Below are 19,670 nucleotides of genomic sequence, written 5' to 3' on the forward strand. Positions count from 1 at the left end.
ATAATTGAGGTCTTATTGTAATTAAAAAAATGGAGCTTTACCAAAAACTAAATTAAGCACCTTTTTCACAAAATTAAATAAACCAAAAATGGTTACAACTGAATATATAAAAATACAGCATCAGTAATCCTTTACACTGAGAATGCTTAGGCAAACTACAATTCCCTTTATAGGTTTATAAATAAAAGTACATAACATCATAGTATGGTTTAAGCTGACTGCTTCAACCCTACTAGTGTTTTATGGACAGAATTCTTCAAAATATGTTACTATAACAAGTACTCACCTATAATACTCTTTCAACAAATCCTTTACAGACTATTTTGTGCCATGTATCATGCTAGGGACTGGCTGTGGCTGAAACACTGGAAACAACTTTATAGTGGTATTGCAATTGTACATTTATTTCCTCTCTCACATTGTGAAAAGCAGTGTGGTATATAGTGAAAAGAATACTGATGTAGAAAAAAATGTGGGTTGCAATTCCTGCCCTAACCACTAACAACTCCTTTTTATGTTCAGAGCAATAGAACTATGTGTTATGTACCATGCAAAACTGATTCAGAAAAATCTGATTGGAGTATGTAAATATTTAAACAAATTTTTTTAATTAAAAATAAGAATACAGCATTTCATTACATTCTTAAGGCTCTGAGGCTCATAACCATTGGAAATGACAAAATACTCTAACCTAAAAAGAAAAAAGAATTCTGCAGGCTCTTATTTATATTAAAGCTATAATGTTAGAATTATATAACCTTCTACCAGGTCACAGATTCTTTAAGAATTAAAAAAGAAAAACATGTAAGAAATTTTCTAACAGGGGCGCCTGGGTGGCTCAGTCGGTTAAGCAGCCGACTTCAGTTCAGGTCATGATCTCATGGTCCGTGAGTTCGAGCCCCGCGTCGGGCTCTGTGCTGACAGCTCAGAGCCTGGAGCCTGTTTCGGACTCTGTGTCTCCCTCTCTCTGACCCTCCCTGTTCATGCTCTGTCTCTCTCTGTCTCAAAAATAAATAAAACGTTTAAAAAAAAAATTTTTTTTTCTAACAAATTTTATCCTTTTAAGAAATAGTCTCTAATTGTCTAGAAAAATATTTTTAATTTTCAAAATGTACTGTTTCCTCTCTCAAAAACCCACAACAATCAGGGTGCCTGGCTGGCTAAGTCGGGGGAGCATGCAACTCTTGATCTTGGGGTTGTGAGTTCGAGCCCCACATTGGGCATTACTTAAAAACAAAATCTTAAAAAAAAAAAAATTCAAATAACATATGACTTAACTACTTTTCTAAAAAAGACTATGTATGTATATTAGCATCTCTTTGTAGGTCTACAACCCTAGGCCTTCTTTACAGATAAATATCAGTTTTTCATACTGAGAATCTACCTAAACCAAGAATTTGTGTCTGCCTTTTAGAGAACTATGCAGTGGTATTAAAGGCTTAACAACAACAACAAAAGTTTATACAGAAAGCACCCAACTATTTTACAGACTCCAACCATATTTTTCCATTTAAAATTTTATCCGAGTATCTAACACTTCTGTTGATCATATATTATTAAAACAAGAATTCAAATAGCAAACAATAAAAGATGTTTTAAGTAATTGTGGCAAATTCTATCCTTTTAAGAGTACTTGCATATTTAAAACATTTTATTAAGGTGTGAAAGGGAAAAAAAGTTTTACAGTCAAAGATTTACTGACATGATTATCAATGCTTTCAATCAGAGTTAAACAAATCTTAAAATACGCATTGAGAGTTAATTATTGTCCATCTTAATTTCCTTTCATCTGAAATTCAGAAGTCATGTGTCCACTTTAGGGAAGATTTATATATGAAAAAGTTTATTAGAAAAATAAACAACTTTAAATTTTACAATATTTTCCACTTCCAAAATTCTTTTATATAGAGCAAATGTGCCTTATGGTTTAAACATAAACTTGACTTACAAAATCTCATTTAGTCCTAAAGATACAAAAACACAAATGGTGAAATTGAGAAATTCAATGTAAAAAATTTTTTTTAAAAACACCATTTGTTGCAGATACCTAATATGGCAATATTTACTGAAAAGTATAAACAACTTTCACTGAACTTAATGTACTGGTGTATTACCAAAATTAACATTATCAAATCAAAATGTAGATTAAGTTGTGTGGTTTAGGTTTATTTTTCCAAAAATTTTATCAACTATACCAGGAACTGGCAAATTTTTCCTTAAAAGGTCAGAGAGTAAATATTTTAGGTTTGCAGGCCCTAAGTTCTCACTACCCAACTCTGCTACAACAGGGAGAAAGCAGTCATACTTTCTCCTGAATGGATATACCTGTGGGCTGCAGTTTGTCTGCTGCTGAACTAGACAATGGATTTTGAGTAAGAGATTATTTCAGGTGCCATATTACAAATATGTCACATATGGGGGTCAGGAGGAACAATATAAAAGAGTAAACATCACTAAATGAACTATTATAAATTAAAAATTTCACACTTATTTCCCAATCTTAATTGTATGTGTGTATATATACAAGTTACAAAACTATTTCATTTCAATTCCATATTCTTTTTGGTGTGTTAATACAGTATCAGACCAAAGTCAGATAAGCAGCAAAGTACCATGAGAGATTCAGTACTCAGAGGCTAGCTAATCAATAACCATGAAATTAGGTTTTGACATCTAAATATTTCTACACGAAAAAATTAATTTATTTGCTGTGCCCCTAAAGAAAATGAGATGTATATTTCAGATGTCGTTTTAAAATTCAATTGAATTGTTACAATTTTGAAGCTAAATGTGATTTGCTTTGTTTTATTAGAAAAAATACTCAGGCAAGGTCTACAATCATCGGTCAATTAAGAATGACTTACAAGAACATGAGGCAATAAAATAAAAAATACAGGTACAAACTATATATCTGAAACACTTCTATTTGGCAATTTTATAACAAATCAAAATTTTAAAAGAACAAAGGAGATCGCAGATTACTTCGTAGATACAGAATAAAGCAATTGATGAAGTGCTTAAGCAAAAGAAAACAAAAAAAGTAAAACACACTGCTTTCCTTTTCTTTTTAAAAAATAAATCACATTTGCTACAGATCAAATGGATAATACCCTTATTAAACAACCATTCCAGAATGTCTTATAGTAGCAGTGCTTTTATTTGCACTTCATTTAATTTTATATGACTCATTTCATGTATATAGATAGCTCTTTACCCCACTGTTAACGAATAAAGTCTCCCATAATTTTTATTATTTTAAAATTTTTTTTAAAGTAAATGAGAAATGATTTATGTATCATGGAACCTTTCCCATTTTGGAACCAAAGGCTTAATTCTATATTTTTGTCTATTCTTTTCTTTAAAAAATTTAGTGTAAAAACTGCTGGTTTTTATATCACTGTAGTAAAGTGAAAACTCCTCAATCAGGAGTATTTTTCTGCAGTTTGACTGCATATAACCACATATACTTTACAATATGTCCTTCCAACAGTAAGGAAATAATTGATTTCACGGTCACTGTCAGAAATGAGTGCCATAATTCTATTATGGGTATAGGTCCTCCCTCAAAGACTTTCTGGAAGGATGTTCAATGTGTTTTGTTCTTATAGATATTAACAGTAGTACATAGTCCCTTAAGTCTGCAAAGACATTTATTGTTAAAGAAGGTGCTTTATTAACAATTCCTCTGGCAGCACTAGTGAATTACAATATCCTTCAATATTATTTCTACCCATAATATATACATTTAACTTTCATGCCTCTAGAAAAACATCTACAGTACATTTCATAATATAAAAATATATTACAAATCTGCTGAATTATTTACAAGCAATGTTCTATTATCTCTATGCAACATTTGTTTGATACAATACTAACAAGTTACACATATTTCCATTTCTGTAAGTTAAAAAAAATCCATATGGCTTCTTGCTTACCAAGCAAGAAAGTGATTTTATTTTCCTTTTCAAAACCAACTTTGGTGCATAAAGGATTCAGTTTGAAAATACTTAAAAAAAAAAAAAAATACAATTTTTCTTATGTTAAGATAAAACAGCTCATAAACCAAATGCTTTCCTCAGAAAAAAAATTAGAGGCTTATATAGGTTAAAATGAAAATATGAGGATTATTCAAATAATTTGAAATAGAGGTTTTTCAAAAACCGTTAACAGATTAGTTATATAGGTAAATATTAACATACTGTACTCCATGAGAAAACCCTAGTCCTGAAAAGGGAGCCACCAGACATACTGCAACACTCTTTAACAGAAATTTTCAGCCCTAATTCGATAGACGAATTTTTAGTTGATTGCAAATGTCGTTCACTGTTTGCTTAAATACAAATTGAACACTTTTCTTATCAGAGTTCTGCAAAAGAACACAAATGGCAACCAATCACATCTATTTATCATAATTATCTCTTGATAATTTTCATTGTCTAAATATTTCCTAATATGACTTCAACTCAACAGACACTGTCAAGACAAATATCCTTACAGTGCTTTTGGTATTTTAAGGGCACATGTTGTAATTGTTTTTCTTTCCAATATAAACTACTGTAATTGCTAAAGGGGGAAAAAAAAGCAGCTTAAAGCAGCAAGCATGCAAAGCCTTTAAGAAGCTGTTCCACTAAGTTGCCAGAAGAGTGTTTGCTCAGTCTCCCACAGTACCATTCCATGAAAATGTGGATATACAGTAATATATTAATATATTCCACAGAAGAGCCTACTTCATTCACAGAATGTTTACACTAAGCATAAATATTATTCTAAATACCGGATTTAAGAAAAAAAAAAAAAAGGAAGGGGGTTATGACTCTAATGTGCAACTTTTACTAAACCCATTGTCAGTGACTAAGACTGCAGGTGTCCCCGCTTGTTTGCTTTTTATGTATTTATTTATTTTTTACCTCTTCAACCTCTTCTGCGGCATTGTTCTAGAAAGAGAGAAAAAGGAATATTCTTTTATTGGACTGAATCAAAAACACATTAAGTATTTCAAAAGAGACATTAAAAACATTAATAAGATATAGGCAGTGTGATAATCACTGATCATTAAAATTTATTTCCAAAGCATTCATACATTAATGGATGCAAATTTCAGTTATATAATATAGCTTTTTAATAAATCCTTTTTATGTAGGCTAATGTGATTCTAAAAAAGAATATCATGCCTAACACATGCATGTTAGCCAACTAGGACTTTAAAACTGATGTTTAAACCTTGAATAAATATGTTCTTTTTAGTTTCATTTTGAAGTTAATATATTTTTAGGTTTGCCATGCTTTCATTTTGAGATGTGTATAAGCCACAAAATATTTCTCCTAAAACAAGTTTGAATAATCACTTTATTCTTTTTACTTAATTTCACAAGTTCTCCAAATCAAAATCCAGACCTCACTCACATGTTACACCACAGCAAATGTAGCCAGTTCTATTAATCTGTACCACTTTAGGAAAGACTCCATTCTAATTCCGGAATAGCAGAATCATGAAAATTTAGAGTCAAAATTAAATGTTAAGACCGGGGCAGGGGGCAGTAATACAGTTAAAGAAAATTAACTCGGGGCGCCTGGGTGGCGCAGTCGGTTAAGCGTCCGACTTCAGCCAGGTCACGATCTCGCGGTCCGTGAGTTCGAGCCCCGCGTCAGGCTCTGGGCTGATGGCTCGGAGCCTGGAGCCTGTTTCCGATTCTGTGTCTCCCTCTCTCTCTCTGCCCCTCCCCCGTTCATGCTCTGTCTCTCTCTGTCCCAAAAATAAATAAAAAAACGTTGGAAAAAAAAAAAAAAAAAAAAAGAAAATTAACTCTACAGATGCATTTAATATGTCTTAAGAACACCTTCATTACCCAAGAGTGACATCAATTTAGAATTGCAGACTTAACACTTTTCAGAACATACAATGCAATTCCTATGCTCTTTTGGACAATAGTTCTGCACCCAAATGGTTTTTTTTTTTTAAGTTACTTTCACTAATATCTAAATTGCTTCCTATATACACAAAATAGTAAAAATAAGCTGTCTGTGAAAAAGGAAGAGCCTCAGAGAGGGAGAAGTAGAATGCAGGGCAGAAACACAAAAGTTAGTCTGAATCTTATAATTAAGATTCATGCCCCTTTGTCAACTCTCTGCCTAAGGGATGTTTACAACCAGTTCTAATAGCAGGGTGGCTCTCCCCAAATATCACTCTTTTAAAATGCTAATTTTAATTACTCCCTTCAAAGAGTAAGCAGAAATAAACCCTAAATTAAGTACCAGTAAATAAAGAATATTCAATTATTTTTCTCAAAAAGAAAAAGGTAAATCATGACTTGCCCGTATTTCTGATAGTGGATTTCCCTCCATCTCTCCTCTAAGGTAATTTCACCGTTTTTTATGCTAGTTAATTTCTCAATAACACAGTTCCATCACACAGAAAACAAGTTTTTATTGTACTTATTATTAGCATCTGCACTAGAAGATCTTTAAAACAATTTGCGGGGTTGGAGTGCTTGGGTAGCTCAGTCGGAAGCATCAAACTTTTCATTTCAGCTCAGGTCATGATCTCACAGTCGTTGGATGGACTCCAAATTGGGTTCTATGGTGACAATGCAGAGCCTGCTTGGGATTCTCTCTTCCTCTCTGCCCTCCCCCTCCAATCAAAATAAATAAACTTAAAAAATAATAATTTGGGGGGAATAGGGAAAACTTAAGAATCTTGGGGTTTCCACAAGGCAAGTCCCATTCACTATGTGAGAATTTCCCTAGAAGAGATCTTAAATTATAGAAATCCTATTAAACTGAATTACATTCCAGGAAGTTGAGTCATAGAATAAACAGAACCTTCAGAATGTTTAACTGCTACAGGATTTGACATAGGGACAGAGTCTCTTTATGACAGCTAAAATTCATACTTGGGATTATCAATTATTATATGCTATCTTATTCTTATTCAACCTATTCCTATGCAAAATACATATCAAGTGGAAACTGATTTTTAAAACATAAAAATCTGCTCATAAAGAGTGCCTTTTAAGCATTTTCCCCACTTTCTGAATCACCCTAGTATACATCATTTGGATGGAGGCAGTGTGGAGTTCAGTCATACCCTATCTGTGTAACCTTAGGCAAGCTATTTAAACTCTTGCCTCAGTTTTCCAATCTGTAAAACAGAGATAGTAACACCTACTTCACAGGCTGCTGTGAGGATGAAGTGTATGTAAAGCACCTAGCAAAGTGACTCAGCACATAGTCAGAAATGTTGGTCTCTTCTCCTTCCCCCCCTATACCTTCATAAGCACAGCACACTAAAACAAAGGTCAGATCAGAAAATTATTAGCAATGTGAACACTGAGCTTCCTCTTAAAAACAAACACAACAATATTTAAACTGTTCTAAAGGCTTGGGTAGAGTAGAAGTTTAAAAAATTCATCATTTATGGTATTTTAGGGCATTTGTGGTATAATCCCAGATCCATAAAAGTCTGTTATTGTAAAAAGAATTACGTATGTAAACAAAAGACACTTATTTTCAAAATAGTATGTACATTAGAATCTAAGCTATGTAAGATAAATCTGGAATTAAGTTGGCATATAAACTTTACCAAAATAATTATCTTTCTGGATTCTACAATTTATAAGCTTTTGTGATGTAATTTCCATATACAAAGCTCCAGAAAGCAAGCTATGCTTGGTACTGAAATTCAGTACTTAAAATTAAGTCCTAACCTTATATCCAAAAAGTTTAGGGAAATTTAAGATTATGATTCAAAAATTAAAACATCTAATCAAGAATTAGATTACCTGTATATGTTTGGATCCAAAAGCAAGGCAGTATCTTTGGGTAGCTTTGATAAATGAACTACTTTAGTTTTTAATTGATGTCGTTCACTTTCATTCACCCACACGTCAGGCAGACTATGAATTAAAAAACAAGTCATAAATGAAATAGCATTCATTTTAAACTTACCCTTTATATAACTTCACATTACCCAGACTTTTCCATTAGCGTGACTGAGCCACAGAAATTAACAACCTTCTCAGAAGCCAAAGAAATAGCAACGGGATGTGGAGTCCCAGGTAAAAAATGACAGTGAAATTTCAGGCATGAATTTGGGAATGAATTAGGAATTTTTGGTGGCAAAGCCATATCAAACTTAGAAACACATATTATAGAACACTGCCTTGTCTTTTAGTTCAATGAGTAAATGTCATACTTGAGCTTGACTTGGTGGAGTTTTTCTTTTCTTTTTTTTTTTTTTTTTTTTATTGAAGTACAGTTGACATCCAGTGCTATTTTAGTTTCAGGTATACAACATAGTAATTCGACAATTCCAAAAATTACTCTCTCACCATATCATATTATTATAGTAATATTGACTATATTCCTTATGGTAACACCAAGTTAAGAAATAAGTAAACACAAAGTAGATTAAACTCTACTTTAAAAAAATGCACATGACCAAAATCCTGAATTCAAAGAAATTCAATCCTATCAGGAAATTCAAATAAAAGCAATTTGATTGATATTTATACTGATCAATATCCAAAATACTAAAAATACACAGATATTTGACTATACTTTAAAGAAACTGTTTATAACCTTAACATAAAAAAGAGCTCTTACAAATCAGTATGAAACAGGTGAATATTCATCAGGGAAAAAGGAACATGATAGACAAAGGATACAAACCAACAATTCACCAAAGATAAAAACAGTTTAAAAATTATCTTATTTGTAATCAAAGAAATATAAAATGTAAGAATGATAACTGTTAATAACCAGAGAAATAAGCTCTCTAATGTAGTGGGTAGGATTATAATTGGCACAAATTTTCAGGAAGGCGATGTGTATTGAAACCCATCAATAATTTGCAGTTTGTGTACTGGCTGATCTTAATATCTCTTTAACAGCAGATAAAAACGGGTACCTTTAATGTTTCAGGAAAAAAAGGAGTTCATTAAATAAGTTTTACACAGCCATTTCAAAATATTTTACAGTAGCATTTCCACAAAACCTGGATGGAGGGGATGTGTGTGGAAAATATGTTCTACGTTAATGGAAGTTTGATAGTCACAGGATTTAAAAAAAGCTAGATTTCTTTACTAATATGCTAACATGTATTGTAAACTCTCAAATCTATTGAAGAACTCTTAATTCACATCACATTAACATCTCCTTAGAATGAAGTCTGAGAAACAATACTGTAGAAAAATACTGAGTAACAAAAGATAAATGTTAACCACATACTATTAATTTCTGAAAAACCAAGTATACACAATGAGAGTCCACTCATTCATTTATTCTATTATTGGTATTTATTGATTTTACCCCAAACTTTTATGATTTATATACCTTTATTACCTTTTCTAACAAAAAGAATTTTAATAAAAACATAAAAGGAGGGGCACTTGAGCAGCTTAGTCGGCTAAGCATCCGACTCTTGATTTTGGCTCAGGTCACAATCTCACAATGCGTGGGTTTGAGCCCTCAATCAGGCTCTGCACTGACAGTGCTGAGCCTGCTTGGGATTCTCTCTCCCCCTCCTCCTCCTCTTCCTTCTCTGCTCCTCCCCCAATTGTGCTCTCTCTCTCTCCAAAATAAATAAATAAACATTAAAAAAAAAGATAAAAGGAAAATTAAACACAAAAACATGAAAAACCTAAGGATTTTCAGGGCCAGAAAAATATAATGCTTTTGGAAAACAAGCCAAATGATTTTTCTTTATCACTGTGAGCTAGAAAATGTTTAGAACGTTTTTAAATGATTCAAACACAGGCAAAACTAAGGCTGCTTGCGTACTGCCTGAGGGTCATCTAAAAATCATAAAAATAATTACATTCTAAAAATGATTAAAAATTGCTACAACTTTTATTGAAAACAGAAACAGCTAGTTGTAAAGGTTGTAACTTGAGTCAGGTACTATAAGAACTTTCACAGATTCTTTAACCCTGACAGGTCAAAATGTTTTACAGTCTAATTTCTGTAATTCTTTTATATTCAAACACAGTAGATATTTGAGTGTAAGATCATAATAAAAATAAGAGAGTCTATGGGGCACCTGAATGGCTCAGTCAGTTATTAAGCATCTGACTTCAGCTCTGCTGTCAGTACAGAGCCACTTCAGATCCTCTGTCCCCTCTCTTTCTGCCCCACCCCCACACGTGCACCTGTATACTCACTCTCTCAAAAATAAACATTAAAAAGAAAATAAGAAGGATGCCTGAGTGGCTCAGTCAGTTAAGCGTCTGACATTGGCTCAATCATGATCTCATGGTTTGTGAGTTCGAGCTCCGCACTGGGCTTTGGGCTGACAGCTCAGACCCTGGAACCTGCTTTGCATTCTGTGTCTCCCTCTCTCTCTCTGCCCCTCCACAGCTCGCACTCTGTCTCTCCCAAAAATAAACATTAAAAAAATTTTTTTAAAGAAAATAAGAGTCTATTAATTATACAGTATTTCAAATACTTACATGTCTTCAGGCATCCAATGAAGCAAAAGTTTTATCTTTCCAGAATCCTCTTTTCTCTTAGCTATTACCTAGTAATGATATAAGAGATCACAAAAATTATTTGTAAAACATTATTTTAATGCATCAATAAAAAGCAGTTTTGATTCTAATTAAGAATTTTTAAGTATTCATATCCTGGACCAGATATTATCACAGAATTTTGTTCTGACCTGCTTTAATAGCAGCTTCACCTTTTGATCATATATTTTCACAAAAGAAACAGAGAAAAAAGGAGTTGAAAAAATTTTGTATGCCCAAATATTAATACCATATTATCTTTATTAAGGGACTGAAAAATGCTATTTATTTTACTATTAAAGTCTGAAGATTAGCTAGACTGCCAACCAACAATGCATTAGTTGAAATTTTTTTTTTTAATTTTTTTAATGTTTGTTTATTTTTGAGACAGAGAGAGACAGAGTGCAAGTGGAGGAGGGGCAGACAGAGAGGGAGACACAGAATCTGAAACAGGCTCCAGGCTCTGAGCTGTCAGCACAGAGCCCGACACGGGGCTCGAACCCACGAACCGTGAGATCATGACCTGACCCGAAGTCGGACGCTCAACCGACTGAGCCACCCAGGTGCCCCTAGTTGAAATATTTTTAAAGAATAAGATGGTAAAGAAAAAAGAACTGCGGAGATGGGAGAAGTCTATAATTTATGACTAAGATATTTGTTGTTTGCTTGGATGTTTTTGTTTGCTGGTTGGTTTGTGTTACTTTAAATGAAACAGCCAATCAGTGTTTAGGTTCAATTATAAGGAATCTACAGATCAACCTAAATTAAAAAGACCTACATAACAAAGTATGAAAAAGGAAATATACTGGGGTGCCCAGTTAAGTGCCCAACTTCAGCTCAGGTCATGATCTCGTGGTCCGTGCGTTCAAGCCCCCCGTAGGGCTCTGTGCTGACAGCGCAGAGCCTGGAGCTGCTTGGAATTCTGTGTCTCCCTCACTCTCTGGCCCTCCCTGGTTCATGTTCTGTCTCTTTCTCAAAAATAAGTAAAACATTTTTAACAAAGGGTAATATACTGGTCATTCATTACTAGATTCTGAAAATTAAGATAATGCTTAAATAATAACTGACCAAAATGGTATTTTGTAACTCTTACAACTTCCATATTAGCAAAATTAGCACTGTAGTGTTCTCATAATCGAAGTCTCAGTATTTTCACCAACTTTAAGCTGCAAACAGCCACCTCAAAATATGTTGAAGTATTATATTAAAGTAAAAACAGCACTTTATACATCAATAAAACCTATAATTCCCATTACTTAAAAACCAACAGTTAGGTACTCTAATTCTAGACTTGATAATAAGATTAATTTAAAAGACTAAAGACAAATCTGAGGATGCTGAAACAAAACACCTCTACAAAAAATTATAATATAAAAACAATGCAAACCAACTGACTAGTAACTAGGATTCTGCTGACCTCTTCTGGAGAAGGCTCAGAAGAAAATGTTTCAATTAAAGACGACAAATTAGGCAAACTGCATATAGCATAGTACCACCTCACACATATATTTTTCTGCAAAACCGTTTCATTAGCTACACAGGTATTTCCTATAAATGCTTATTTGATTACTAAGGAAACTTAAAATTGCAGTTCGTATTGAATATCTGACTGCTAAAAGAAGCAATTCTGTTTAACACATACCACCTCCATCAAAACCTTTCTAGTCATGGAACTTGGGTGAACCTGTCCACCTAACTCCTTTTTCTTTTTTTTTTTTTTAATTTTTTTACATTTATTTATTTCTGAGAGACAGAGAGATAGAACATGAGTGGGAGAAGGGCAGAGAGAGAAGGAGACACAGAATCCGAAGCAGGCTCCAGGCTCTGAGCTGTCAGCACAGAGCCCAATGCGGGGCTCGAATTCAAGAGTTGTGAGATCATGACCTGAGCTGAAGTCAGACGCTTAACTGACTGAGCCACCCAGGTGTCCCACTCCTTTCTTTTCTATTATGTCCACGAAGACCTGTTCCCAGACTGATACCTCTTCCATCCACTTTCCTCAGCAAAAAGCATTCCTCAAGATTACACTCTACTTTTGTGGCTCTTCCTTAGTCAAGGTACTTCCACAAGGTCACTTGAGATGCAAATCATCCCTACTCCTTAGTTTTTATGGAAAAAAAAACTTGTCATACCTTGTATGACAAACATAGGTATGTTCTTAAAATCTCTCAAATGTTTTCTACAGCTAAAAAGCTTATGTTTTCATCTTCATAAATGGTTTTGTCCACGTAAATTAAAAAAGAATTTTTCCAGACTCCTAATATAATCACCACTATTTTTAGGTCCTTCACTTTTTTGATCATAACTATTCCTCCCATGGTGAACCTAAGGATTTCATCACAAGGGAGATGCTCTAATGAAAGCATGTGAATGTTGATGCTTCATTTCTTAAAACACAACTGTACTCATCATTGTCACCACTATTCCCTAATATGTAGAGATACTTGCTCATTACCAAACCATTATGTCATCAGATTTATTGTCCTTTAAAATCAGTGATAAGCCCCAAATCTCACTCCTTAGACTTCTTTATTTATACTTAGTTCCTACATGATTCTATCCAGTCTGATTCCTTTAAATACCACTAATATGCTGAAAACTTACATATTTGTACCTGTGGCCGTACTTCTTCTCTGAGCTCAAACTCTTACATCCATGTGCCTAAGTTAAAGAGGGAGTAGATTCTCTACTGAATGTATCAAAATTATAGCTCTTGACACTCCCCTCTCCCCCAGTCTGCTTTCCCCAAAGCCTCTATTAACCACAACTCCACTACTTTGCCCAGTTGCCCAGGCCAGAAACACTGTGGGCATCCCTTACTTTCATTACCAAACCTGACATCTGATCCATCATAATTCTGGTTAGTAGTACTTTCAAAAGATATCCAGAATCTAACCCTTCTCCACATCTAACCATTCTAAGCATCTCCACCATAACCATTCTGGCCTTTTCTCACCTGAGATAAAAAGGCTGATGTCTCTTTCCCCCACCCTGACCTACATTCTGTCCTCAACACACAAAACAAGTGAGCACATTAAAATCCACATGAAAGAGGGGCACCTGGGTGACTCAGTCGGTTAAGCGTCCGACTTCAGCTCAGGTCATGACCTCAGGGTTTGTGAGTTCTAGCCCCATGTCAGGCTCTGTGCCGACAGTTCAGAGCCTGAAGCCTGTTTCAGCTTCTGTGTCTCCCTCTCTCTCTGCCCCTCCCCTGCTTGCGCGCTCTCTCTCTCTCTCAAAACTGAACATTAAAAAAAAAAATCCACAAGAGAAAAGAGATCAGTGAGTTCACCAGGTAGGGGATGGAGGCAGAGATGAACTATAAAATTACAGTAGAAAACCTCTGAGTGATGGGAATGTTCTGTATCTTAATTGTGGCGGTGGTAGTGGTTTCACAGGTAAGTACAATTGTCAAAACTCATAGATAACTGTTTAAGTGGGTACAATTTTATTTATTACACCTCAATAAAAATTATTATAAAAAAAAAAACAGCAGACCATGGCTACTCCAATTTCTTCAATGGCTTCCCATCACACAAAGAATAAAAGCCACAGTCTTAGTCAAACAAGGTTCTCCCCACTCTGACTTAACTCTTACTCTCTCTGCTTTCGTGCATACTTGGCCTATTTTCAAACATACTTGGCATATTCCCACTTTGCAATTCTATATTTGATTTTCCCTCTAGTGATGATGTTCATCCCCCTAATAACTGAATGGTTCACACCCTCACTTCCTCTACTATTTCATCTTATCATGTCTCTTCCACTAGACATAGTTTATTGTTTTGTTTTAATCAGTTTTGTTCTCTGCTGTATCATTAGTACAAAGCAGGTGCTCAGTATTTAAGTGAATGGACAAATGAGTACTAATGCCATACTATGGGTCTGGTGACCACAACTTACTTATTGACCTTTGAAAAGAAGAACAAAGAAAACCAAACTTCAAAGGAGGACTTCAACCATCACTGCTGAACAAGCCCCTGATCTTGCTGAATCCCAACAAAATTCCCATTACAGCCATTTTAACTTTGGTCTTCACAAACTCTGTTTTTCCTTTCAATACTTTTGTTCTTATTTAGATAACTATATTTCCAATTTTTTTTATATTTATTTTTGAGAGAGAGAGACAGACAGAAAGACACACACACACACACACACACAGGATCCAAAGCAGGCTCCAGGCTCTGAGCTGTCAGCACAAAGCCTGACGTGGGGGGGCTTGATCTCACGAACCGTGAGATCATGACCTGAGCCAAAGTCAGACACTTAACAGACTGAGTCATCCAAGTGCCCCTCCAATATTTTTTTTAATCCAATTTTTCTTCATAGAGAATATACAGTTTCACCTTTCCTCAAACCCAAACTCACACCTCTCATGTGCTCCAATCTCAGAGCAATGATTCCCTTGCTTTGTGTCTAATCTTCTACATTTGTTGCCTCTAATTCTGGCAATCATAGTCAAAACTGGGAATTTTTCATTGGAAGTATACACAAATGAAAAAGTAAAAATGCAATGCAACAAAACCTCAAGGTTACAGGAGATGGAAAAAACAGATATTCAAACCAGCAGAGAAATTGGTATCAATATGATCTTTTGTATTTTATCCTTGTGTATTCTGATTGATCTAAATACTAAAACCTAAATTTAGTATATTTTATATTTCAAGAGTCAAAACAATCTCTTTCTCCAGAGATTCAAATCAACAAGGTCTGACCTAAAATTTACCTCGGGGTACCTGGGTGACTCAGTTGGTTAAGCATCTGACTCTTGATTTCAGCTCAGGTCGTGACCTCACGGTTCGCAAAACCAAGCGTGGCCCACGTCGGGCTCCACACTGCATATGGGACCTGCTTGGGATTCTCTTTCTCCCTCTCTTTCTGCTCCTCTCCTCCCCACCCCCACCCCAGCTCTCAAAATAAATAAACATTTTTTAAAAACACTAAAAAAAATAATAAAGATGACTGCATAATAAAACAGCAAAGGGCCTGGGAAAAAGAACAACTCTGTTACCTCCTAGCTAACCAAAAATAGTTACTGCTTTTTCAAATTTGGTACTTTTCCTATATTGAACAACACAGTCATTCAGCAAATAAACGGACTACTATGTGTCAGGAACAATTACAGAAACTTGGGATACATCAGTAGAATAAATAAATAAAAAATCCCTCCTTCAGGGCACCTGGGTGGCTCAGTCAGTTAAGCATCAGATTCTTGGTTTGGCTCAGGCTGATCTCACAATTTCATGAGTTCAAGCCCCATGGTGGGCTCTGTGCTGGCAGCAGAGAGCCTGCTTGGGATTCTCTCCCTGCCCCTCCCCAACTCACAATGTCTCCATGTCTCTCTCTCTCAAAATAAATACATAAACTTAAAAAAAAAAATCCCTCTTTCATAAATCTTTAATTTTATGGCCATTATCTTATTTCTTTAGATGTGTTTCTGAGGCTGAAGGAAAAGCATGTAAGCACTCAGGGATAAGACTTAAAAGAAGTCTAATACTCTAACTTTACAAATGAGGAAACCAGAAAAGACACCTAATTATAAGGTCAAAGCCTGATCTGCAAATGCCTACAAGCCCAAATGTCACCCTAATATTCCTAAATAGCTCAAATTAAAGGCTAAAATATTCAATTGAATCATCAAAATGTTGAACTGTGGGGAATACAGTTGACTCTTGAACAACCCAGAGGTTAAGGCTGCCAACCACTCACCCAGTCAAAAACCCACATATAACTTTTGACTCCCCAAGAACTAACAGCCTACTGTTGACCAGAAACCTTACCGAAAACATAAACAGTCGATTAACACATATTTTGTACATTATGTGTATTATATACTATATTCTGACAATAAAGTAAACTAAAAGAAAACACTAAAATCATAAGGAAGAAAAAAGACATTTACAGTACTTTACTGTGTTTATTGAAAAAAATCTGTATGTAAGTGGATCTGTGCAGTTTAAACCCATGTTGCTTAAGAGTTAACTGTATTTGCTTTACAACCAACAATACAAGTAATTTTTAAAATACTGATAAAGCAGAACTTTTTGATTTTGTTAAAATATATATTCTAAGGTTTTGAGCAGTTTAGAAATGTGATTGTGAAAGTCAAAATACATGTTCTTGCAGACCTACATAGATAATTAAAAAACAAAAACAAATACTTACAGTACTATGAAAAACAACACTGTGTCCCTTCCCTAAACTTTCTATATGAGCTGAGAGGTTAAAGCATATGGCTCGATGTCTTATCGCATCCAGTGTTTGTGCATCGAAGAAATCATGTGGTCGTGCTAAAAGTCAACACAAAAGAGGTAAAGAATATTTAGAAAAATGTAACAATTTGCCAAACAGCCAAATAGTCCATTTTCTACAAAAATGTAATAAGTAAGGGTTAAAACAATTAACAAGTATCTATCTGGTGTTTAAATAAAAATTTTTATTTTGCTTTCAGAACATGGGTTCTAGCTGACAAGAAGAATATACAAAAGCTAATGAGTGAATGTGGCTTAATTGTGCCGTTTGGTGTGGGAGGTTGTAACCTCAGACCTCATGATTCCACATTTCAGCTATCTTTTCCATGTAATTTCATATTTCACTCCAGCATCTTGCCTGAGCACCAGTCCTGCATTTTCAACAATCTGATGAGTATCTCCATCTATCAACACACTGAGATCTAATTCACCACAGCCAAACATATAACATGTATGTCAGGAATACTCTATATTTATAAACATGTAATCAAAAATTTTCCAAATTTGGGGCACCTGGCTGGCTCAGTGGGAGGAGCATGCGACTCTTGATCTCAGGGTCATGAGTTCAAGCCCCACGCTGGGTGTAGAGATTATCTGAACAAATCAACTTAAAAAAAAATTCCAAATTTGACAAACTGGTAATATTATTTTGGAGTTCTTGACAATTATTTTCTTGACTGTAAATAACTCTTCCAACAACAATCTAAGAAAATTATGAATACATCCTTGAATGCCAATGAGTCCGCCAAAATTCTTTCTAACTCCCAACTCCACCAGTTATTAGCTGTGCAGCTTTAGGCAAACTGCTTAATCTACTTGGCCTGTTTCCTTATTTGTGAAACGGAGATAACAACAGCTATAGTTTAGGAAAAAGAAATGCATGTGAAAAATGCCTTCATAAGTCACAAAGCAGTTTATATTAATAAGCTTATACTACTTTTAAAAATAAACTCACAAACCTAGAGTAAGCTTTAGTGTAATCACAAAACTATACACTAAAGGTTTAATTTGGTAAGAACATTTTTTAAATTTCTATTTTCATCCCGCTAGTATTATTATAAATTGTGCTATTTTTATTCCTAATAAGAACATTGCTCACAACAAGGAAAATGAATTTATTTTACAATTGCGGAGCTTACTAATACATGTAATTTTTCAAGATCATATGTAATTAAGAATTACATTTTATTGACATTAAAAGAGAGGGCTTGATTTCCTGCTACAGCATATTCTGAATTACACGTATGCTGATTTACCACACTATTCTGATTTACTACTATATGAAGTGGATTTTCCTCTACTAATCATGGAGTTCTCAGAACACCTACACAAATTCACCAGAGCTTTTGTGGGGAAATGTTTCACCAGTTGGCATACTCAATACAACAACCTAAATAGCTTTTTTTTTTTTTACTGGATCTTTCTTCAAAAGGAAATAAGTAAAACAACATCAAGTAATAAACTAGCAAAACCCACAACACTAGGAATGCAACAGGATATCAGTAAGAAAAAAATATCTGACATATACGGAATAAAAAAGTCATGATTTTACTTAAACACTGAGAAACAAATTCCCTTCCTGTTCGATTTGTAGCTACTGGGAGGAAAAGAAAGCGTACTCTATTCTGTCCATGCTCTCCAAATACACTTTTTCCTGAGCATGATAAGCACTTACGAAAAATAGAAAGTAAAATAATAGTCTCCAAAGCAGGTCTTGTCATGATCCATTAGGGTAAGGGAAGAAAATAGTATCACTACTTTTTTTTTTTTCCATCTCAATGTTTTTTTCATATATCCTTCTTGGTGATTGTTTTATAACGTGCATCAGCATTACCTGTGTGTACTGTGTAAGTACATGTTGGGATAGGGTGCCCAAGCATTTTTTTTTTTCCTTTTTAACTGATGAGCTGTACAATCAAAAACTTCTGGAGACCACAAAAATAGAGGCTCTATTTTCCTGTGGTTCAGAATTAAACATACCATCTGATTTCTTTTTTTGCCCTTCAGGTATGGTATTATGGGTATCCTTCCCAAGAACAGTACCATAGTTATGTAAAAGAATATTCTTAGGAGATGCATTCTTAGAATCTATGTTGTAATCAGAACAAAAAAACTACATATATAGGGAGATAAAGCAAATATGGCATATTCTCTAAATGAAGGATATGCAAGTATTTATTGTACTCTTCTTTCCACTTTACTTTGACGTATGTTAAAACAGAAAAGCTTCGAAATAAATTTTATAAATTGTATCAAAGAGAAAATGACTTAAGCTGCAGTTCTACTGTTCATTGATATACTTCTCTCCCAGTTGAGTGAAAATGACCTTTCTGAATCACATGAGGAAGGCACTAGCAAAGTGATGATTTTACTACACTGCTACAGATAGGTACATTTTTAAAGAAGGAATGGACTGCAACAGCAGCAACCCTGCCATTCAAATCTTAATAGTGACTGCTCACGACAGCTCCTGAATCTTTTAAAGCTCATATACTCAGGATTATCTTTATTCTCCCCCCATAAAACAGGAAACAAAAAGATTGTTTTTCCCCACCACTCTCCCTACACAGCCTGTTTTAGTAGTTAATACTGGAAAAAACAACACTCTCAAAAGAGGCCATATACTTAAGCAGGTACCAGTCCCTCCTTCTCTAAGAAAGAACTAGATATTTAACCCATTCTCTTTAAAAGAACTAGCAAATTGCATAGATACTACCAAATAATACGAAAAGTCAGTAAGTTTAAATGATTACTACGTATACACAGAGATGAAAATAGTAATGAGGCTATTGAGTCAAAGAGGCGGGAAAGTGATTCTCAACTTTGAATACCATAATATATATTTAGCAATTTTCTGTGTGATTCCAAGTACCACATCAATATTCAAGTAAAAAAAAAACAGATGTAATTTCTGTTT

The 19,670-nt window shown here is 34.4% G+C and overlaps 1 protein-coding gene across 4 annotated transcripts in view; it reads right to left on the minus strand.

Moving 5' to 3' along the window:
* AEBP2 (AE binding protein 2) overlaps positions 1–19,670 on the minus strand; it is a 94,210-nt gene that overhangs the window by 20,703 nt on the left and 53,837 nt on the right. Inside the window, exons 5-9 of one of the 4 annotated variants that reach the window (XM_058743501.1) lie at positions 16,668–16,792; positions 10,446–10,513; positions 7,779–7,892; positions 4,908–4,934; positions 2,786–4,366 (exon numbers count right to left, since the gene is read on the minus strand). In XM_058743501.1, the coding sequence (XP_058599484.1) occupies positions 4,321–4,366; positions 4,908–4,934; positions 7,779–7,892; positions 10,446–10,513; positions 16,668–16,792 (380 nt within the window). In that variant the 3' untranslated portion in view covers positions 2,786–4,320. Of the gene's footprint in view, positions 1–2,785; positions 4,367–4,907; positions 4,935–7,044; positions 7,284–7,778; positions 7,893–10,445; positions 10,514–16,667; positions 16,793–19,670 lie in introns of those variants that run through there. The other 3 variants (XM_058743500.1, XM_058743502.1, XM_058743503.1) reach the window with 3 other exon arrangements.

Source organism: Neofelis nebulosa, chromosome 8 (genome assembly GCF_028018385.1).
Source record: "Neofelis nebulosa isolate mNeoNeb1 chromosome 8, mNeoNeb1.pri, whole genome shotgun sequence".
NCBI classification, from domain to species: Eukaryota; Metazoa; Chordata; class Mammalia; order Carnivora; family Felidae; genus Neofelis; species Neofelis nebulosa.